This window comes from Desmodus rotundus, chromosome 9 (assembly GCF_022682495.2).
Source record: "Desmodus rotundus isolate HL8 chromosome 9, HLdesRot8A.1, whole genome shotgun sequence".
Classification (NCBI taxonomy): domain Eukaryota; kingdom Metazoa; phylum Chordata; class Mammalia; order Chiroptera; family Phyllostomidae; genus Desmodus; species Desmodus rotundus.
Genome location: NC_071395.1, coordinates 20,344,423 through 20,368,117, shown reverse-complemented (window position 1 = coordinate 20,368,117; position 23,695 = coordinate 20,344,423). Strand labels below are relative to the sequence as shown.

Below are 23,695 nucleotides of genomic sequence, written 5' to 3'. Positions count from 1 at the left end.
TGTTTGTCTTGGAGTGCCTGCGAATAGTCTAAATGCCTAAGATGAACTGGGAGAAGATACCCAGGACATGTTATTTTTAATCTGCCTTTCAGGTAGCTGAAAAAGAAAATCCCCACACTCTCGTTGGTGATGTGTGGCGTACGAACACCACTGTAGCATCGTATAAAAGGGCACATGTCAGGACAGCGGGCCACTTGCTTGTTCTTCACAATAGAAAGGCATCAAAAGTTCAAAAGAGAGTAGTTTTCATGTCTGAGGAATTGCTACCTAACTCTAATTGTGAGGAACAGCAACTTTCTGTATTTTTTGTCTCTGTGGGAAGTTTGCAAATATGATGCAGTATACTGGGAATTAATCACACACATTTTCCACTAAGTACTGAGACATACTAAAGCAGCTACTAGAGTTTCAAAGGTTATTTCCAAGTATTTATGTGTGAGTTCATGGGTATGTATAATAGAGCCTTCGAAGGTACCCTGTGTTCTTAGTATTTAACATCTGAATGAAACTGAAAAGTAGAATTAAGTCATGATGGCTTTGATCTGTAAAAAATTACCTATAACCCTAACTGCGGCAGCTGGCTTCACCTGCGTGTCGTAAGTGCTGTGGGAACACGGCCATCATCCTGCTTTCCATCAAATAAAAAGTGCGGAAACCATCTATACCTTGCACTTTATTTACAGTGAACAAAATGATGATCACAGTCACAGGTAAATGGCAATTCTGTCTGTTTGGTTAAGTCATATAAAAAAATCACATATCCGCAAGCACATAGATCTGTCACCAGCACTGAACGCTTCAGTCTACGTAGTCAAAGTCTTCTGGAATTCCAAAATTCTTATCGATTTTATTTTCTTCAAGCCCAAATTTTCTTTTGGCCCAAGATTTTATTGCAAATATGTTGTCTATAAAGAAAATAAGAAATACTTTTGAGAATTCAAAACACCATTATCAAACATTTCAAATGTAATTATACTCAGTGTTTTTACTTTCAGAAGCATCAAAATAAGGAGGTTTCTGTGTTTTCAAGAGTAATGGCATAATGACAATTAATTTCAAAAGAAAGTATTTCATGAGTACTTTGAATAAACAGATCTCGTATTTAAAATCCCAGCCAATTAGGTGTCACTGAAGAATATTATGAACAATCCAAAGACAGGGAAGAGCTAATGCTGCCTCCCACAGAGCCACAGCGAGGTCAGGGCTCCTCACCCAGGGAGCAGAGTTGCTCCTCTGCCCAGAGGGAGCACGTTCCCTCCAGACCCTCCTCTCTCCCGACAGAGAGGAATGGCTTCCAGACAATCGGGCCAGTGTGGGGATGGGGGTCAGGAGGAGAGAAAGCGGTTCCCTCTCTACAGGCTGTAAGAGGGGAACAGATGTGTATCCTCTCAGGCAAATTTAAAATGCACTTTACCACTGAAAAACTGTTCTATCTACTTCGAGGAATTTGCCCCAAGGAAATACAACAAATTATGTACAAAGATGCATGGTCAAATCGTCATCCACATGTAATAAAAGAAAAAATAACAGCAGTCTCACTGTCTCAGCACCTGGGGGGGAACCTACACAGGCGATGCTAAGGCGCTCAGCACATGGGGAGTCAGAATGATGGCGAGTTTTCTTCTTTTTCGTTTTACATGTTTTCTTTAATGGTAACACATACCACCTGTATCATGAACAGGTATTGTAAATATAAAAAATAATGGTATAAAATGTTCTGGCTCAGTGTATTCTATAAACATTGTAGTGACAATGAAGTCAAAGGGTTAAAATAGGTTCTCCTGGAGCGTGTCACCTCCCCTAAATTCATGTCGTAGTTCTACCTCTCAGTACCGCAGAGTGTGACCATATTTGGAAACTTGACCTTTATTTTAATTTTTATTGTTCCTCATTTTATTTGTAATCCTGGAGTGACAGACATTTTGGTGAAGAGGGTCCAATGATCTGTGAGCTGATCTTTAAAGAAGTGATTAAGTTAAAACAAGCATGTTAGGGGAGGCCCTCGTCCAAGCTGACTGGTGTCCTTCCTGACAAGGAAATGTGGAGACACTGAGACACCAGGGCAGGGCTGTCAAACTCACTTTCACCGGGGGCCACATCAGCCTGGCAGTTGCCATCGAAGGGCCAAATGTAGTTTTAGGACTGTATAAATGTAACTACTCCTTAACTAGGGGCAAGGAGCTCTGCCTTTGGGGCATGAATAAGAATGACCACGTGAGGACACACGAGAAGGTGGCCATCTACAAGAGAAGGGGAGAGAGGCCTTAAAAGAAACCACACCTGCCCCACCCGGTGCGGTTCAGTTGGTTGGACCCCGTCCCATAGACCAAGGGGTTGCGAGAGTGATCCCCAGTCAGGGTCTGTATGAGCAGGCAAGCAAGTCGATGTTTCCGCTCACTTCAATGTCTTCCCCTCCCCTCTCTCCCCACCTCCCTTCCTCTCTCTCTAAAAGCAATGAAAAAAAAGTCCTCAGGTGAGGATAAAAAAACAAAAGAAACCAAACTTGCTGACACCTGGATTTTGAACTTCCAGCCTCCAGAATTGTGAGAAAAATAAATATCTTTTGTTTAGGCCACAGCCAGTCTGAAGTATTTTGTTATGGTATCCTTAACAAATTTATATTTGGACTTTGATCACTTTTAAAAATATTGCTTTAAGAAGTTTATGTCCAAGGACACCAGCACACAGAGGGAAGACCACGTGAGAACACAGTGAGAGGGGGTCATCTACAAGCCAGGAGAGGCCTCACAAGGAACCAAGCCTGATGGTACCTTGATCTTGACTTCCAGCCTCCAGGACTGGAGAAAGTAAGTTTCTGCTGTTTAAGCCACCCAGATGGAGGACTGCAGTGGCAGACAGACGGCACACCCAAGAGGAGGAGTAAGGAAGAGGACAGGTAACAATAAAGAGACCCTCGAGAGATGGTGAAGCAGGCTGGGCTAAGCAAGAGCAAGCTGTTTCTACTGCTATGAAGATATGGCAGGGAGAGGTGGTCCCTGCACCGGGAGGTCCCTACTGCAGGAGAGGGCTCTGTTAGCCGCCCTGACGCAGAACCACAGTTACTTCCACACCACTGCACAGCATGGAGAGGGAAGCCTCTTCAGGATATGACCCACATAAATGAGGAGTAAATCTAAGAAAGACCTACAATGTAGACTGCCCTATCCCGCAAAGCTGTCATTTAGAATGGAAGGGCACATAAAAACAAGTGCTTCCCAGACAAGGTAAAGCTAAAGGAGTTCATGATCACCAAGCCATTATTACACGAAATGTTAAAGGGACTTATTTAACAAAAAGAAGATCAAAACCATGAACATTAAAAAGGCAACAAATTCATAACTATCAACAACTGAATCTAAAACAAAACAAAACAAAGCAAACAAGCAGAAAAGGGACAGAATCATAGGTGTGGGGATCACATGGAACGTTATCAGTGGGGAGGGAGAAGGGGAAAAGGTTCAGGGATTAAGAAGCATAACTGGTAGGAACAAAATAGACAGGGGGATGGCTAATAATAGCATAGGAAATGGAGAAGCCAGAGAACTTATATGCATGACCCTTGGACATGAACTAAGGGGGGATTGCTGGAGGGAAGGGGGGTACCAGGCAGAGGGGGGCAAAGGGGGGGGGAAACCAGGACAACTGTAATAGCATAATCAATAAAATATACTTTAAAAAAAAGAAACAAAGACATGAGATAGAGGAAGTGGGAAGTCAGGGACTCTGACACAGGGGAGAGGAGAGCAGTCCCAGGATGACAGTGAAAGGAAATTCTAGGATGACAGCTGTGTACCAGCCACGGGAGGCACGAAGACCAGACGGGACAAAGCAGGAGCAATTTCTTCAAGAAGATGGAGGAGAATGACGAACAGCTGGTGTGCCTGAACATAGGACGAAGATATTCATACAGCTAGTGGAGTTTTGGTTGAATTAGCAGTAAGTACATGGAAATGTGTGCGGTATAGGGTGAGAATACTACATTCAGAGTGCGGAGCATTACACAATCTTAATAATGTAAACATTCCTCATCACAGTCAGTAATGTCGGCAATGAATTATAGTAATGATGATGATGGGGAAAAGGAGCAATAAAGGACATATGTAATGGCTGGGAAGCAGAATAGCAAAGCTTTATTTTAAAAATTAAAGAACTGCTTAAAATTTAGAAATCAAGCAAAAGTAATATATGAATGTTATTTGGAAATATGGTTAAAATAGCAAAAAACCAAAATCAACTGAAAGAGTTGAAAGAGCTTGCTCTCAAGACAGGAAATGGGAAGAGGTCAAGGTAGGGTGTTTCTAGAAAAAAATTGTAGATTCATTTGTCTCTCTAAAATGGTGTGTGTGTAACTTTGACTAAGAAAGAACAGAAAAACAAACACGCAAAATCTAGCACAACATCTGGCTCATGAAAATTCTATGCTAACCATTTTATTTCTCTAGTGACAAGACAGACGGCAGTCTCCATATCACCATTACATCATGCTAGGCACAAGGGTGCTTCCCCTACCAGAAATGCCGCTTGATCTGTTTACAGCACGTTACTTACTGTGCTTGGAATATCTGGGCACGTTTAGTAAAATAAACAATTATGAAACAAAAAAGTTTAACTCCAGGCATCAAATAATGGTTAAGTGTTTGAAATGAAGTTCATTTCTAAGGTAACTAACACATCAAATGGAACAATGTTAAAAAAATATCCTCATTTCTTTCAGTTAAAGTGTTATAGAATATCAACAGATATTAAAATAAATCTTTAGTTTTTAAAAATAACCTAAAACAAATTTTACTTTTTACAAGGACCTTAGAGAAAACACTACACATTGATAGCATGAGTTACTCCAGAACGATGTGTAGGTTCCCTAGGGTCTGTGTACCAAATACTTACCGAGAGCTACATAAGAGGGGTATTAAGTGTATTGTAGGTGTTCCGGAACATGCAGAAGCTACACTGTCAAGCTGACACAAGAAGAGACAGAAGAGTCACTGTACTACTAAACACCTTCAGAGTCTGTTAGAAAGAAAAGGTCGAGCGTTAAGTGGGCAGCTTTTGGGACAAGGCTCCAAGAGCACAGAGTGATTTCCGGGGAATCCAGGGAAAGAAAAGACGCACGTATGGAAGTGGGCAGTTTGGAGCAATGGACTTCAAACCCGGTCAGGAGAGAAGAAGTGAGACAAGACAGTAAGGCCATGGCCTTGGCAGGAAGGAGCTCCGATCCACAGGAGGACAAGACACCGTTTTATCACACACCTTCTGAGATTAAAAACAAACAAAATAAAAATAAAATACTCTCCGCAACACTGCTTAATGGACCAGTTCGAAAAGACTCAATCAAACACATCCCCGAGCCCCTGCGTGTCTGCCTTCAAGACAATGTCACCCACAATCTCGCTAGTGCATTCCCTGTTAAATTTCCATTTGGTGCAAGTTTTTATAAATGGATAAAAAAGAGTATTTAAAAAAATAGAGAAACAGCCTCACGAAGACTGGGAGAGCTGCTGTTAATCTGGTGGCGTGCCCAAGAGAGACACGGGAACGGGATGGGTGGTATCGTGTGTGCGAGTCCGTCTCAGAGCCCCGCCACCCCTGGGCCCCCCACTCACTCAGGTGCCTCTCACACAAAGTCATAAAAACCCACTCTCTTAATGACGAAGCAAGGTGTTAGATGATGTAATTTGTTAAATCGCATTTAAAGTGTATTTGCTGTCACAAAACATTTAAATGCAATATTTCTAGTTACATTTGTACCCTAAGGTAATCCCTCATTCTACAAAACTGAAATAATTACTATAGAGTAAATATTCTCAATTCTATATATACAGTGGGGCAAACATAGGTTTACAGTTGTTTGTATGAAAAATAATGCAATGATTAATAAATAATACAATAAACTCTGCATTTCATGTACTTCCAACTGTAAACCTACTTTTGCCACCTCCCCACATGTTTGGGAATTTTTAAGTAAAAGGAAGTGAAACCTTAACTAATAATTACGTAATAATCTTTAGTTGTGCTACTGGCATTTTCCTCTCCGTGTTTTGAAGACGGAGAGGTTTTCGGAGGGTACTCTGTGTTGACTCCACGATCTTTTCATGACACTTCTCTGCTGGGAGGAGCAGGTTAAACCTCACATGGAAACACAGTTCTTCACAGCTGTTCCCACTGTTCTAAAAATATCTTCCTTCCTTCATGGTTTTAAAAGTTCCAGGTTCTTTTTCAGCTAATAACATGGGGAGGGGGAGTTGTTCAAAAGTTCCCTTTAAATTATAATTTTGGAAGTTTATGACAACTGGAAAACATGAGCATTTTTTATGAGGAGAAAGGGAAAAGGGGAGCATTTACCTACGTGTCTAACATTGTGCCAAATGGCTCCCCGTCTTATTTAACCCTCCCCAGATGGGAGGGAGGGAGATATTACCCACACCGAACAGATAAGGAGGCCGGCTCCGAAAGGTTCTGTAAGTCACAGCGGAGCAAACAAGGAACACAGCCTGGATTCCTTCTGCAGTAAGTTCTCCTCATCGTGCACACAGGCTGCCTGCTCCTTCTGGTCGCTGAGCTGCTTTGCTGAGAGCTACTGGGGAAAATCACTCTGTGACTACCTATTTTAGCCTGAAAATTCACTTGATATTTTTTCAAACCCATGTGATTGAATGTATTCATTATTTAGACTTTATTGGACACATAATTCATTATTCTCTTGTCTTTTATGTTAGTTTGCTCTTTTACCCTTCTCTGTTCTTACCACTAAAGCATTACATTATTTAGGAAATAACTGCATAATAAATAAAATTGTGACTTTGTAGGAACCAAAAGCCAATTACACTGATTTTATCAATCTACTAAAATAGACAACGAAAAAGGGTTTTAAAACTTTTTCAGAAACACAGAGGCCTGAGCGTAGGCAGGGAAGCCTGGCTCAGATCCATCTTCCAGCGCCTGATCTAATCACCTTGACTGATGGCGGTCACTGGGAGCTTCCTGACCTCCGCATCAACGCAGCGTGCCCATCCTCCCCCAGAGACACAGAACGAGGGAGTAATACATGTGACAGCATGATAAACTCTTCCCAGGGCGGAACAGTTCAATTACCACTGTTTTATAATTAAATACTGAAAAATCATCAGTGTAATTTGCAGACAGGTTTTAACAAAAATAATCATACTCGTATATAATTCTCAGCAATTATTATTCATTAACTTTCTTCTAAATTTTAATACACATAGATAATGCCTTATCAGTTACCATTTCTTAGAATATCTCTGGTGTAGACCAGATGTATATTCATTGGCAAATGAACTAATGAGGCGTTTCGGGAAGGCAGGTAGACAGAGAAGACAGTAACAGGCAGTGGGTCAGAGCTTGCTCTCAGAAGTCAGAAAAGCTGGATTCTGGTTCCTGTTCCGCTGCCGGGCACCTGTGTGGCCATAGGCTGCCGAGGGTCTCTGTTTCATCTCTAAAATTAGAGATAATAATCCTATCTACCTCACAAAATTGTTGTAGAGATACATGAACTTATATATAGTTAGCCCTCACCACATGTTAGCTGTTATTATTAGTAAGAAGACAAATCTTAAGGATTCCATGAAACTCTTAAAGTTGCATGAAAGTTAAGTGGTTAGCCTAAGTGACTTCTCTGGGAAAAGTTACACAAAAGTTAAACTGGAAGCAATCATTGCTTTTTCAAAAAAATCTTGAACTTTACAAAATGACTCATAATAAGATTAAAAATGTCTTTCCTTGAACAAAACTAGGCACAATGGCTTCTGCATTTCACATCAGAGTAAGTGTGAAGTTTATATTTTAGCAGTGCCATTAAAATACATACCAGTCCATCTGTTAGCAGCTTCCTTGGCTACTTTATTTGCTTGACCTGAAAAAAAAAAAAGGAATACATAAGTACACACACACACACACACAATCATCTTCATCTATCTAGAGATTCTTTTTCTTTTGTGAACAAGTTTATACAAATAAAATGGCTATGGAAAGAAGCTCAAATTGTTTATATATATTTTTTTTCTAATTTTATTGTTGTGAATTGTGCTATATCTTATCTCACAAACCTGCTTAGCCTCCCCCCACCAGATTTTAGAAGCTGTAGTTACATCAGTCATGAATAGAAAGTCCAAGGGAAAACCATGCCCCTCCCTAAATGTCCATATTGCCGTACTTGCTCCTTTAAAGACAACGTGTCAGTCTGAGATATAAACTGCTCACAATTTACAACCCCGAAATGAGATAAAATCATGTAAGGTTAATGGTGAGAATTTTAGTGCACCGTGTGTGCGTACACACACACACACATATATACCAGATCACACTAAACCTGACCTAAAACATTTCAGTGGTCATACAGCAGCCCTACAGGGGGAAATATTTACTTACATTGAACTATACATCCTGCTGTTAAATGTGGCTCTGTCTATACTATGTCTTTCAAGCTAATCTGCACGGCACATAGCAACACCATGATGAACTGGGAATAAATATTAAGTGACAGAACTTACTTATTGGAAGGAGATTTATATACCACAGGATTCACTATATGAAAGTGTGTAATTCAGTGGCTTTTAGGTCATTCGCATGGCTGTACAACCAGAACTACCTAACTCTAGAACATTCTCATCACCCAAAAGGAAGCCCCTACACATTAGGAGTAGCCCCACAGAGACCATGCATCTCCTTTCAATCCTTACAGGGTTGCCTGTCCTGGACACTTCATGTCAGTGAGATGCCAGCGTGTGTCTGGCCTCTTCGACCTGGCACATGCTTTCCAGTTTCATCCACGTGGTAACATGTATCACTACTTCATTCCTTTTTATCAGCAAATAATACCCCGTTGTGTGGATAAACCACTTTTGCTTACCCATTCATCAAGTGATAAATATTTGGGTTATTATTGCTAACATGAATAGTTTAACAATTTTAGGGTGAACGTGTTTTCAATTTGAGTATATACCTAGGAATGGAATCGTTGGCTCAAAGGGTAACTCTATGCATAACATTTCTGGGAACAATAAATTGTTTTTAGAAGTGGCTGCTTCACCCAATCCCCCACCCCCCCCGGAAATCTAAGAGTTCCAATTTCTTCACATCCTCACCAACAATTATTCTCCGTTCTTTTTATGACGTCCATCTAATGGGCGTGAAGTGGTATCTCGTTGTGGTTTTGATCTGCAGTTCCCTGCTGTCTAACGATGCCGAGCCTCTTTTCATGTGCTTATTGGACAACCGTATATTTTTCTCAGGAAAACATCCATGCAAATCCTTTGCCCATGTTTAAATTGGGTTGTTTTTTAATTGTTGAATTGTAAGATTTATATATTATATAATATATATTATATATTATCATATAAGTATATATGATATTGGACACTTGTCAAATACAAAGTTTGCAAATATTTTCTCCCATTCTGTGCATGTTTTTTCACTTTCTTGATAATGTACTGATACCCAAAAAGTAGTAAATTTTGATGAAGTCATATTTATCTACATATTTTGATTGCTTGAGCTTTTGGTGTCATATCCAAGAAACTGGTTTCTAATCCAAGGATGAGCCTATGTTTTCTTCTAAGCGTTTTACAGTTTTAGCTCATAGGTCTTTGATCTGGTTGAGCTAATTTTTAAATGTGATGCGAGGTGACAGTCCTCATGGATTTATTTGCACATGGACAACCACTCGTGCCCAGCACCACTTGTTGAAAACACGATTCACTCCTGATTGAATGGTCTTGGCACACTTGCTGAAAATCAATTCGGTCTACTTCTGAATTCTCGATTCTATTCTGTCAGCCTCCACGTCTGGTATATTCTTATATCAGTAGCACACTCTCCTGATTATGCAGCTTTGCAACTGGGAATTTTAGTCTGCCCCCCCCTTTTTTTTTTTTTTTTTAAGATTTTTTGGGCAATTCTGGGTCCCCTGCATTTCATATGGATTTTAGGATCAACTCGTCATATTCTGAAAAAAGCAATTGGATTTTTGTTAGGTTTTACATTGAATCTATAGATCAAATGGGGGAGTATTTCCACCTTAACAACCTTAAGTCTTCAATCCATGAACATATGATGTCTTTCTATTCATATACGTCTTTAATTTCATTCAACGTTGTAGTTTTCAGCATGTCATGCACTTCTTTAATTTTGTTCCTTGGAATTTTACTCATTTTGCTGCTGTTGTAATGGGATTTTTTTTCTTAATTTCATTTCAGGGTGCTCATTTTTAGTATATAAAATACAAGCAATTCTTTTATATTGATTTTGTGCTACAACTGGCTGACCTCGCTTATTACCACTAATAGCTTTTTGTTGGTTGGTTGGTTTTGGTGGGTTGTTTAGGGCTATAGTGCAACCAGTGACACTTTTATTTTTCCCTTTTCAACGTGATGCCAACTATTTCTTCCTTGCCTAATTGTCCGGGCTTGAACTTCCAGTATAATGTTGAGCAGAAGTAGTGAAAGTAGACATTCCTGGGGAAAGCACACAGCCTTTTACCATTCAACATGATGTTAGCTATGCATTTTTTGGTAGATGTCCTTTTATTAGATTAAGAAAGTGGCTTCTATTCCTAGTTTATTGAATGTTTTTTATTGTGAAAGGGTGTTGGATTTTTTCGAACACTTTTTTTTGCCTATTGAGACAATCATGTGGGGTTCTACCAACTTTATTCTATAAGTATGTCGTATGTGACTGATTTTTGTATGTTGAACCAACTTTGCGTGCCTGGGATAAATGTCAGTTAATCAGGTTGCATAATCCTTTTTATATACTGCTGGATCTGATTTGCTAGTATTTTGTTGAGAATTCTCACATTTATATTCATAAGCAATATTCATCTAGTTTTCTTTTCTTATAATGTCTTTGTTTGGTTTCGGTATCAAGCTAATACTGACCTCAAAGAATGAGTTAGGAAATGTTCTCTCCTTTTCTAATTTTTTTTTTTGAAAAGTTCATTCCTCTCTAAACTGGTAGAATTCTGAAGCATAGATTAGGCTATTCGTTGCAAGAAGTTTTATTTTCATTTCTAATTCAATCTCTTTACATGTTAAACATCTATTTAGATAGTCTATTTCTACTTCAGACAGTTTTGGTAGTTTGTATCTTTTGAGGAATTTCCTAATTTCACGTAGCTTATCAGATTTATTGACCTACAACTGCTCATAGCATTCCCTTATACTTCTTTTTATTTCTGTAAGGTCAACAATAATATTCCTTCTTTCATTCCTGATTTTAGTTATTTGAATCCTCCTTTTCCTTGGTCAGTCTAGCTAAAGGTTTATCAATTTTGTTGATCTGCTTTAAGAACCAACTTCTGGTTTTGTTGATTTTTTCATTTTTCAAGTCTCTATTACTCTTACTTCTGCTCTATTCATTGTATTTCCTTTCTTCTGCTTGCTTTAGGTTTAGTTTGCTCTTCTTTTTCCAGTTTCTTTTTTTTTTTAAAGATATTTAATTTATTTATTTTTAGACAGAGGAGAAGGGCGGAAGTAAAAAAGGGAGAGAAATATTGATGTGAGAGAGAAACATCGATTGGCTGCCTCCTGTGTACGCCCTGACTGGGGACTAAACCCACAACCCAGGCATGCACCCTGACCTGGAATTGAACCAGCGACCTTTTGCTCTGTGGCACAATGCCCACCCAATTGAGCCATATGGCCGGGGCTTTCTCCTGTTTCTTTTTTTTTTTTTTTTAAGATTTTTTTTATAAGTGTATGTTGGGGCATGTCTAAACACTCAGTTAGGCAATTTACAACTCTGCGTTAGCTTTCACTTCCTGCTTGAGGAATGTAAGGAAGGTCAGCTGGAGGTGGGAAATTAGGAACTTCTCAGGTCTTTCCTGAGAATGTGCAAGACGTAGGCAATGCATGTGGCCTTCTAGATTTCCAGGAACATGGTGATTTTCAAGGCACCAACAAACATGTCCTTCAGTCTCTCCTTTAAAAAAAAATTGTTATTCATTGATTTTAGAGAGAGAGAAAGAAACATTGATTCGTTGTTCCACTTATTTATGCATTCATTGGTTAGTTTCTTGTTTGTGCCCTGACCAGGGACTGAACCTGCAACCTTCACGTATTGAGACAATGCCCTAACTGAGCTACTGGGCCAGGGTCTCAGCCTCCCTTTTGAAGCTTTTTGGTTAGTCTGTTTGAATTGCTGTTCATCACCTAAGACAGACACAAACTTAAAATTCTTGCCTATAACTGTTTTAGACAAACACTCCCCAGAGAGAGGCTGTTAGCATTGAGCATACTCTAATTCAGGTCAAATAAAGACAATCCTTTCTACTGGTGGCTTTCAGGGAACCCCTAGAGACATCAAATCATGACAACTGTTTGGGAAGGAGGGTTTTAAAGAGATCCAGCTTCTTTCTGCTTCCTCTGATACCAGGATGCAGAGCTGTTATTTTTTAAAGCGGGAGAGGAGAAGTTGAACGCAGGGCAAGTTAAAACACCACAATACACCCATTCTTGCTGAGATTTAGCCATTTTCCTCCACTAGGCAAATCTTTGGGGTTTTTTTAGAATTCTGACAAAGTTGTGACAATTTTTGCCAGCTTTCATGGAAGGATAAACATTTTCAGAAGTCATTACTCCACCATTTTTACTGTCATCCTGACATTTATTTCTAAGAAAAGTTCTTAAGTACTTCTAAGATTTACTTTCAAGTATTTTTGTGGGAATTCAATTCTTACAACTTATTTCATTTGTTCTTAAGTAATAGTCACAGCAGCTAAAATTAAATTTTATTTTTTATAAATTATTCCTTTTACTTAATTCTTGAATATTTGCAACTAATGTTGCCAATACCTATTTAATGATATCAGTAATTCTACTGGCATAATGAAACATAAAAATTTCCTGCAGGAATTATTGAGAAGTAAGTAAGAGATAACACATAGACATGTGTAAAAGAACATAAGGGTTATAGCTATTATCAGCAGAAAAATTGTTTCAAAATAAATCATGACAGATTTAAAGATAATTCTAATTGTTGTAATATGGGTGCTATAGTCATGCCATTAAGAACCAAATCCTTGCCCTGGCTGGTGTGGCTCAGGGGACTGAGTGCCAGCCTGCAAACCAAAGGGTCGCCGGTTTGATTCCCAGGCGGGGCACATGTGTGTGTTGTGGGCCAGGTCCCCAGCAGGGGATGAGCAAGAGGCAACTACACGTTGATGTTTCTCTTCCTCTCTCCCTCCCTTCTCCTCTCTAGAAAGAAATAAAATCTTTAAAAAAAACAAACAAAAAAAGTCCTATCAAAATCAATTCGTGAAACTCATAAAACTTTAATCCAGTATACTCTGTTCCACAATAACACGACAGCCAATACTACGTAACACTTCATTATCAAAAAGCACATTCAAAAACAGTAGTCTCGTTGGAGAAAGGGGATTTGGGGTGAGTAGAGGTTAAAGTCTAAAAAAGTTCTTTAGATTTAGTGACAAGGAGATCATTGCCATTTACTAATGACATATTTAAATTTCTTGAATCTGTGGGTTATAATCTTCATCAAATTTGAAAACCACTGAGCCTTTATTTCTGATAGAAATTTCTTCAGATATTTTTCTGGCCTGGAAGCCCCTGCTGCCCCAAGATGCACTCCTCTGGCCTCTGCTTACGAAAGGACTAGGTCACAGATGCTGTTGTCATCAGAAAGTCTTGAGTTTCATTTTGGATCATTTCTGTTGCTATGTCTTCAAATGCTTTCTTTTCCTTTCAAATCCTTTCCTTTGCATAGTTTAATGTGCTGTTATTCCAATTCAGAAATATTCATCTCTACAAATTTGGCTTGGGTCTTTTTTATATCTTCCGTGTTTCTACTTAACTTTTTGAATATATAGAATACATTTACAATAACTTTTAATGTTATAATCTTCTAATTTAACTATCTGTGTCAGTTCTAGGTCAGTTTTGACTGACGGTTTATTCTTCTTGTAAGGATCATGTTTTCCGACTTCCTTGAATGCCTGATAATCTTTCATTGTATGCCAGACATTATGAATTTTATTTTGTTGGGTGCTAGATACTTTTGTACTCCTATAAATGTTCCTGAACTTGTTCTGGGATGCCAAAAGTTACTTTGAAACACTTTGATGCTTTCAAGACTTGCTTTTATGGTTTGTTAGGTGGGCCAAGAAGAGGTAAGACCTTCCAGAGTACTCTACCCAATGCCTTGTGAATTGTACATTTTTCCAAGCTGGCTGGTAAGAGAAAGCACTGTTCCTGGTCCTATGTGAGTACCTGGCACTGTTCCTTCTCATTCCTTGAGACTGTTCTTTTCCCAGCGTTGGGCAGTCTCCTCATATTCATGAACTGAATACCTGAGAGGAACCCTTTATAAATACCCAGGGTTCTCAAATTTCCATGTGCCTCTCTCCTCTCCAGTGTGCTGCCCTTGGCCAGCTCCAGCCATGCCGCTCTCCCTGATCCGCCATGCCTTCTCCTCAATTAAGGGAGTCCGCAGAACCCTGCCTAGGTTCTCCTTCCTGGTGCCAAAGCCAGGCAACCCCACCAAGTAAGGAGGAACAGTGATAAGGCTCACTCTGTCTGCGTTAATGACTGCTGTCCTGTGTCGTCTGACATGAAGCATCTTGAAAACCATTATTTCATATACTTTTGGTTCAGGTGGGAGGATAAATCTAGTGCATTGCTATCTGTGCTAGACGTGGAAGTGCCACATCTGAATAAAATTTTGTTAGCTGAACTTTAAAAGCAGAGAGAGTATACATTTCTCTAAACAAGTATAAACTGAAATTAGACTAAAAATTCTGTTTACAGAAATGTAGGCTTTGACAGTCCCCACCACCCCACCTTCGGATTATAGTTCAGTAGCTTTTCATAGAAAAAGATGTCTTACCTCGACATCTAAAATATATTTATGAAATAATGCGATTATCCTGCATATCTACTGCCTATTAAAGATGTTCTAATTTTCTATAATTAATGTATAATAAAAATAGTATTTTTTAATGGAGGTAACAAATAGCACAAAGCCAGGAAGGAAGAACTTTCGCTCATTCCCTATTCTGATCAGAAATGTACAATGTGAAAATGTCAAAAATTACATCTGTGATAAATTCGTCGTTACAGATTCTGTAGGATCAAAACGTAGATCCATCTTATGTGGCTGTACAAATAAATACTAAAAGATAATCTAGGTCTGATGTTGAGGAAGACCGATAAAGTCTCTTAATTCATTCTAAACCAGAAAACTTCTTGTCACTCAAACAGACCTCACACCCGTAACTGACACCGGCATGATTGCCTTGGGTTGAGAAACAATTCACGAAGCTTTAAAATTCAAGGGTTATGATGAAGAGCAGAACTCCAGCAACCAGTACAAAATTAGTTACAACTTCCCCTCAGCCATGCTTCCTACTCTCCAGAAAATCCATCACCCTCTATACACCCTGAAACTTCAAGTTTTATTTTTCTTTTTTAGAGGTGATGCACTTGCCGAAACTGCTGCATGACTCAGAGGTACATGGAATGGTAACATCTGCAATGAAAGTTTTCCCACTTCAAGAATCAGTCTGGCACAGTTCTCTATCCCTGCTGATTTTCTGTACCTCGAGGTGACCCACTGCCTTAGGGTCAACATCAGTATATGACAGATTAGTTCTCTAAGCCTAAAGAAGAGTTTTAGCCATTTCTGGGAGGACCGACGAAGTCAAAATTATGACAAATACTGTAAAAAGGGGAGGCCGTAAGTGGAAGTGATATCGGTCAGGGTCACCTCACCAGCTGAGGCAACACGATGGGGACCACAGAGTGGAAAGGCAGCAGCCTTGATTGGTTATGGCTAAGAGTTGTCGGTGCTCGACAGGAAAGAGAATGAAACAGGTAAGCAAGAGTTGGTACTTCAAGGAAAACATCCAAGAATCACACAAAACTGAAATCAGGAAGCAAGGTAGAACCAAGTAAGAGTAACAAATGACAGATCAGATCTGGTTACTGTTTTACTGTGTGAAAGCAGAACTTTCATGATGAACTGCTGGAGGGTACAGCTATACTGATCCTGCAAATGAACCAGCTGAAGGCACTAAATCTGGGTAATAAAACTGTTCTTAGTCTGTGCCAGGTGGGTCAGTTGGTTGGAGTGTTGTCCCGAACACCGAAAGGTTGCAGGTTTGATCCTCGGTAGGGGCATGTATGGAAGGCAATTAATCGAAGCTTCTCTCTCACATCAATTTCTCTCTCTTTCTCAAACTGATAAACACATCCTTGCGTTAGGACTTAAAAAAAAACTGCTGTAGACAAGACACAATATTTGATGTCCTCTTTACCAAACAGTCCGGGTTTTGTTTTAAAGATGAAGCATGAAGCGTGAGCAGGCGAAACTTCCTGGCAGTAACCTCCTACCTTTCTCCTGCCACTGTGATGTCCTTGTACTCAATGAGCATCTCATTTGATATTAGTTAAAACTTTAAAACAGATTAAAGTGGTTAATTTTGTAGCAACAGATTTGCTTAGCACTTTTCTTCTGCAGGATAAACGAATCTGTGGGTGGCGTGAAAGAGCTACCCTGTCTCCCCAAAATCTTAATTACAGAAAGTGACTAGCTCAGCGGGTTCTTCTGCCTCCACCTCTCTTTGAAAGTCCCCCTGGACAATCAACGGAGCCACAGATACACGCCACCCCCAGGTGGTGTACCACATGTGCGGGATGAGCCCCCGGGAGCTGTGCGGACGGGGACCTGTCTCTAAAATAAAGTTTAACTTTAAGATTACACTAGCTAAATGGTTCACAGTTCTTTCAGTTGTGAAGAATACCATCAAGGATAACTTAATTATAATCAAATTAATCAGCTAACTTTCAAGTGCCAAATGTATTTTCTCTCAAATCTTTCAATCACATAGTATAACATCAGTTTTTACTAAAAGTTTCAATTATAAAGTTCCATAAATGAAAAAACAGGCTAAGACAGAAAAATGTGAAGAAAGCTATATTTTCCTTAGCAATTAAATGCAGCATCTTTAAAATATACCCTTTCATTTCTTTAAATATTCAAATTTCTATGTTTACATAAATACATACGAATTATTCAAAATGAAGCTTTGGAGACTCTGCTTTAAAAGTAGGGCAAGACATCATTACACATTCAAAAGGCAAGTCAACGCACAGGCTGATTTTCTGCGACTTGCAAACACTTCTAGTTTGATATCACTTTCCCTGGAAGATGATGGTGGATTTCTTTCTAGCGTCAAGGTACTTGGGGCCAACTTAGCTCCTTCTCCGACTCCTTAGTTTCCTGAGCTTATATTTTATGTCTTTACCCTTCTACCTCACCAAACTTCTTACTGTTGATATGCTTTTCATTTTAAAGCTACCACTGTTCAATGTTTTAACATTAAGTCTCCTCAAAGGAAATTTTCATGCACTATGAATACTATTAATGGCTTTATTTGCTCATATACTTGGAGAATGGTTACCAGGCAACCAGAGGTACAAAGTCTCTTTCATTAGCAAAGTTAAAATCCTCAATATGTGACACAAACTTACGTATTTCTTCCACAACCTGTGGGTCACATTCTTTGTATTTCTCTAGTTCTGCCTTGAGCCGGTCCCTTTGTTCTCGAAGTGAAGAAAGCTCTTTTGCTAGCCTGTTTCGCTCTTCCTGCATTTATAAAAACACAGTTTTATGTACAACTAAGGCAAATAAAATGCCATAGATTATAAGCTTATATACCTTATAGACATTTTCATTTGATTCCTCATAACCGATGAGCATGAGGCTTTGACATTATTATAAATATACCTACATATATTCATCGCGTACGGACAAACTGGATCATCATTTTTCTCTGACAGCCCAGGCACCCTGTACGCATGAACACGCACTGACACCGAATGCGGAGAACAGGTAGAGTGAGAGGCTCCTGACAGGCAAGAGACGAGCAATTACGCGTGCACTCGAAGGCCATGCCATCTCATGTTGGGTAGAAAAAGCGTACTGCTGCCTGGGTAGCTTCCACATTGTGTCTGTACATGTAAGTAATATTCAGGGCAGCATCAGTTATTACAGGATTTTTCTTAAACGTGTTCTAGACAATTTTTCAACCTTTAAAAATATTCAAGGAAATCAGAAATAACAGAATTGTAGCTTGCGGTCTCCCATCACTGTTCCTTTAAAGTTACACCAGAATAAAACTTTAAACTTAATGTGATCCCATAAGCACCACCTGAAATTTCTAGCCACAGTTCTCACTAACAGGTAGAAGTCAGGTGCTATCAGTATTCAATTCGTATGTGTGAAACCTGAAAAATAAGTCCAAACAAAAATCAAATACTGGCAAAGGTTATGGTGCAGAATTATAGGCTAAGTCTGAGGCAAAACCAAGGAGTTCGTGTTGACTAAAAAGACATGTTGAAGGTTCCTTGCTAGCTTGTGTTTTTGTGCTTGTCTTTTCCTACTTTTGCCTCTGTCTGCTCTCTGTGGCTCCCCAGTGAAGAAAGCCCTTTGCTGGCCTGTCCAGAGCAGCTCTGGGGCGGCACAGTCCGACGGGGCTCTGCAGTGACAGAAGCGTTCTCGAGCTGTGTCCTCCAATGCAGAAAACGTTAGCCACGTGTGGCTACTGAGTACAAGAACTGTGGCTATTGGTCCCGCGAGACTGAATTTAATTGTATTTAATTTCAATTTCAGTGTAAACAGCCACACGTGATCAGTGTATACTATATCAGCACAGCTCAGGAGCGATTTTTAAGTAACTACGATAGAAGATGGTCATTATCTGCCAACCACACCCAAATGACATATGCTTCCCAATGAAAAAACGAGAGGAAAAAAGCTAATTAATGAAGACAGGAGAAGCAGGATGATAAACATCTGTGTGGATGCAATGATAGCTCCCCAGACACAGTGAGCTGGAAGCCACCTCGGACTGCTACTAGCGCAAAGATCTTTGACAAATTACTTAACCTCTTTGTGCTTCCACCAAACGGAGATAGTAATTATGGCTACCTCCTCGAACTGGTGGCAGAACTGAATAAATATAAAAAATGCATTTGGAACAGTACCTGCCTGGCTCATAGAAGCAGAGCTTTTATGTTAGCTATTTCTTCTTCATTATCATCGTCAGCATCATCACCATACATAATATCTAGTCGACAGGAGCTACATATTTCTGGAAAATCCTGACTGGTGAGCGCAGGCTGGTCATAAGAATGCATCTTTCTCAGGAGCCTCTCTGACCTACCACACTCTCCCGATAGCTGCAGGCACCAATGAGGTGTGCTGCTGCTTCTTCACCTGTTGCAATGGTGCCAGGGGCCTGGGTAAAGCTCAGCAGACTGGCCGACAACTTGGGGGCATGGGTAGGGCACCATTAGTTGAAGGTGTTTCTATAAGTTATTGCCAACGTTAAAGAAAAAAAGGATCAAATAAAGAAGTGGTAATCGCTACTGTCAGCTTCAGGTTATGCCCAGAACATCCCCTCCCTTGAATATTCTTTAGAAATCACCATTCTGTGGCTCCCCGCTGTGAAGATGCTGACTATTCCCACGAAAGGAGGCACGTAAACTAACTTTGAAAGGCATAGAGCAGTGGTTTTATGTAATAAAATAAGAAACCCGAGATGTATTCTCATCTACAGTCTGACAAGTTTTCAAGTCTCCTTCACAATCAAGCGGCACAAACAGGAGCTAGATAGAATGCGTAATGGTTTGTGTCGATCCCCAATATTCTCTCAAGTCAGGAACCCGTACTGAGATGATGGCGAAATGAGAAAGTAACTTTTCAAAAGCCCAACGCAACACTTTAGAGAACACTGCACTTCAAAAAATAAGAGTGAGTCAATATTCATTTAAATGATTGAGAAATACTAAAGGTCACAAGGATATTATATTGGTAGTTTTCAATTTGTTCTGGGGCAAGATTTAAAGAACAGGACTCTTAAAAACATATAGAAACATTTATATAATGCTTACCTTATGCCAGGTTCTCTTCTAAGGGCTTTGCCAATATTAATTTAATCCACACAATCACCTAACAAGGTAGATTTTATTATTCCCCATGTTACAACTGAGAAAATCAAGAGCAGAGAGCTCAGGAGACTTTCGAACCCAGGCAGTCTGGCTCCAGCTTCTGTGCTATGCTGCCCTATACGGTACCACAAAATAATAATGAACTTAGATTCACCATTAGCGAACCCTATGGGCCAATGTTCCTGTCCTTTGCCGCGAGCCACTCCCCCGCTGGCAGAGCGGCACACCCCTCCCTGGAGCCCGTCTGTCTTTATTCTGCTACTGAGAACTGAACGGTTAAAGAGTCCCCAACACAAACGCACCGTTTCATGGCGGCCGACTTGAGCTTTCTCAATGCTTTTCTGTAGGTTTCCGTGCTTTTGGTTTCCCTCAGATAACTAGAGAAGTAAAACAAACAAAACGGTTTGTTAGGGTAAACTTGCTAAACATGAAGCTTTATGAGTCAACAAGCCTAACTGAGATTTGCCTTCCGCCCATATACAACGAAAAGGTCAGACTACATTGAGAATTACGCTAATTCAAAGAGAACAAAGTACCATGAACCATTAGGACAAACTGAAAAATAAGTTTAAAAATATTTCTTCCTAACCTACCCAGAAAATGAATAACATGCTTTAAATCTTTTCTAGTTTTCATTTATCAGGTTCCCCACCACGATCTCAAATAACTTGAGGCATATTATTTAAAAATTGAACTTGAGCCCTGGCTGGTGTAGCTCAGAGGAATGAGTGCAGGCTGCAAACCAGAGGGTCGCTGGTTCTATTCCCAGTGAGGGCACATGCCTGGGTTGAGGGCCAAGTCCCCAGTAGGGGGTGCCTAGTAGGGGGGTGATACTTCTCTCCCTCTCTTTCTCCTTTCCTTCCCCCTCTCTAAAAATAAATGAAATCTTTTAAAAAGTTAAAAAAATTAAAAAATAAAAATTGAATTTGAAAATTCAAAACCTGTTCTATATAAATTCTCTTCAAATTTCATTTCGCTGTCTTTTTTTGTTGTTTTTGACATTATTACAGATGTCTCCCACTTTCCTCCCCTTTTCCCCCACCCAGCCCCACTTAAATTGTTTCTTGTAGACTTGTATGTGACCTATTTCACTAACAAAGACAAAAATTAATGCATCACTTATTCTTCTTGAATAAGGTAATTTCTGAGGAATTGATACTTTATATTCTAAGTTCTCAGAAAATAAAAAAATCAATTAGCCTGTGGCCATACCATAGCCATACCATAAAAGTGAATGGTTTAAGTGTTGTACTAAGCTTAGAAAGCAGTAAATTACACCTGAAAATGGACTAAGTAGCACCAGCATAAAAAGACCATAGATACAGGATATTCATTAGCTGCGGCTGGGCCATGCACAAAAAGACTAATTAATTTCAGAACATTGCTTCCCCTTCTCAATTTTTTAAATCTCAGTTGAGCCCATAAATAAATAAATAATCACAGGAAATTCCCAATACTAAATTCTCCACCACATCTTTTGCTATAAACTAGTCAGAAATTACAGACTTATTTGATTGGGTAAGGACCTTCTTAAAATATGTTCCAATCCTCCCTCATTCTTGAGTCAAAATCATTTAGAAAATAAGGATTGAATGAGTGATTTCGTTTGGCTGATTATACGAAACTGACCTTTCACAATACGATACAGTTATATGGAGAGGGTGGACAATACTTAGATACCCTTTTTGCTTAAAAATCACAAATAGTGTCCTCAAAAAGTTGGTAGCTTTACCCTAGCTTTAGGAAATCCTCCACTTCTCAATACACACAAAGGGACGTTGTCAGCTTTCTCTAACAGTCTCCTCATCACTGACTCCGATCCTGGCCTGGACAAGATCCACCTGTGCTGCCAAGACGACACCCCCACCAAACCAGTTATACCTCTTCTTCAGAGTAATTATCTTCCTAGGTCAAAAAAATTAGAATCTGCTGTGGATTCAAGATCCAGAAAAGCTCTAAAGCCCTAAATTTAGCAAGGACTTCTAGTTCTTTAAAAAAAAAAAGGTGTTTCCATTTACAAAATAACAACACCATGTTTAAAAAGTTAATATTCCACCCTGAAGGATCCACTTGAAATAATTAATAAATGCATGTAATATTTAAGTTCAGGAAAAGAGAATTTTCCAGTAAAAAAATGTACACATATATGGACATACGTACTACCATAACATTTTTCCATTAAAAATTTTTTTTTAAGATTGTATTTATTTATTTTTAGAGGAAGGGTAAGGAAGGGAGAAGGAGAGGGAGAGAAATACCAACATATGAGAGACACATGGATCTGTTGTCTCTTGCAAGCCCCTAACTGGGCACCTGGCCCGCAACCCAGGCACATGCCCTGACTGGGGATCGAACTGGCGACCTTTCAGTTCACAAGCCAGCACTCAATCCACTGAGCCACACCAGACAGACCTAAAAATGTTTTAAAAACAACCAGATAGGTAGATGTTATAAACATTTAGAAGTAAGTTAACACCTATATAAAGATGTTAATAATTAACAAATACATGTATTATACTAATGAAGTGCCACAGGTATTGTATGTCTGCTTGTAATTATTACACCTGAAAAGCATTTGAACAAGAACTAATTAAAAAATTCCTTAACTCTGAAAATAACCTTATGTATTTGAAACACGTTTTCATGATTTGTCAGTTTTAGTGTCTTGGTAATGAAGGGAGACACAATCTAAAGGATGTAAACAAATGAGAAGCTTCTGCTAATTATCCTAAGTACTGAAACACTTTGGTTCAGCTCAACAGTGAAGGATTCTTGGCTCTGTTTAGTTTTTAAAATCTCAGCTACTGGAAACAATGAGAGCAACTCATGTGAGGCAGCCTTTGCTATCAGTGTTCCATCTACACATCCCTCCAAAAGCTTATTGCCATAGTTCCTAATGCATATCTTGGAATGAAACCAAACCCCGGCCTCAAGTGATAAGAGCTGTGCAGATATTATCTAAAGCAGGAGTTCCCAAACTTTAGCATGTACCAGACTCATCGAAAGGGCTTGTTAAAACACGGGTTTGTGGGCTCCACCTCCCGGTTTCTGAACAGGAGGCCTGGGATGGAGCCTAATAGCTTGCGTTTCTAATGGGCTCCCAGGTGAGGGTGATTCTGATGCTTCTGGGAGGGGGCCCCACACTTGAGAACTGATCTAAACAACATCTATTCTTGCAGCAACAAACCCAACAAAAAAACACACAAGATACTAATATATGAGAGAATATTATCTAGTTTATCAGCAAAAAGTAATTAATTACTGCTAAATATTATGGCCTGAACTTAGACAAATTATTTGTGTCACAGGAAGAAACAGACAAGCCCACATTTATATACTCTCTATTCAAAGAAGGTATTCAGCATAGGGTTCCTTTAAAGAGCAAACTCTCCTGACCCGTTTCTACAACATGAAGCAAGAACGAACTGTATACTGTAGTAAATCCTTTTCCAACTTTCACTAAAGCAAATAATAATTTTTAAAAATCCAGTAACTCAGAACAAAACACCAGCTGCAGCAACAACAAAAACTACTTATAATCAGTAAGAACAGGATTTCACCTTTAGATTTGAGGATCCGACACAATGCGTCTCTTTAATGCATTCCAAGCCACCTAAACAGACACTCAGGGCTGAGAAACATAACGCCAATGTTTTCTAAAGGGCTAGTTCACTGCCTGGAGGAACTGCCTATTCATAAGAGGAACAGAA

At 39.4% G+C, this 23,695-nt stretch overlaps 1 protein-coding gene across 1 annotated transcript in view; it reads right to left on the bottom strand.

Annotated features, from left to right (window-relative positions):
• Nucleotides 1-655: 655 nt before the first annotated feature.
• The window catches only part of MND1 (meiotic nuclear divisions 1), a 51,247-nt gene continuing 28,207 nt past the window's right edge, over nucleotides 656-23,695 (bottom strand). Inside the window, exons 5-8 of the mRNA XM_024569277.3 lie at nucleotides 20,288-20,362; nucleotides 17,505-17,619; nucleotides 7,829-7,873; nucleotides 656-905 (exon numbers count right to left, since the gene is read on the bottom strand). Coding sequence (XP_024425045.2) covers nucleotides 799-905; nucleotides 7,829-7,873; nucleotides 17,505-17,619; nucleotides 20,288-20,362 — 342 coding nt within the window. The 3' untranslated portion in view covers nucleotides 656-798. The remainder of the gene's footprint in view (nucleotides 906-7,828; nucleotides 7,874-17,504; nucleotides 17,620-20,287; nucleotides 20,363-23,695) is intronic.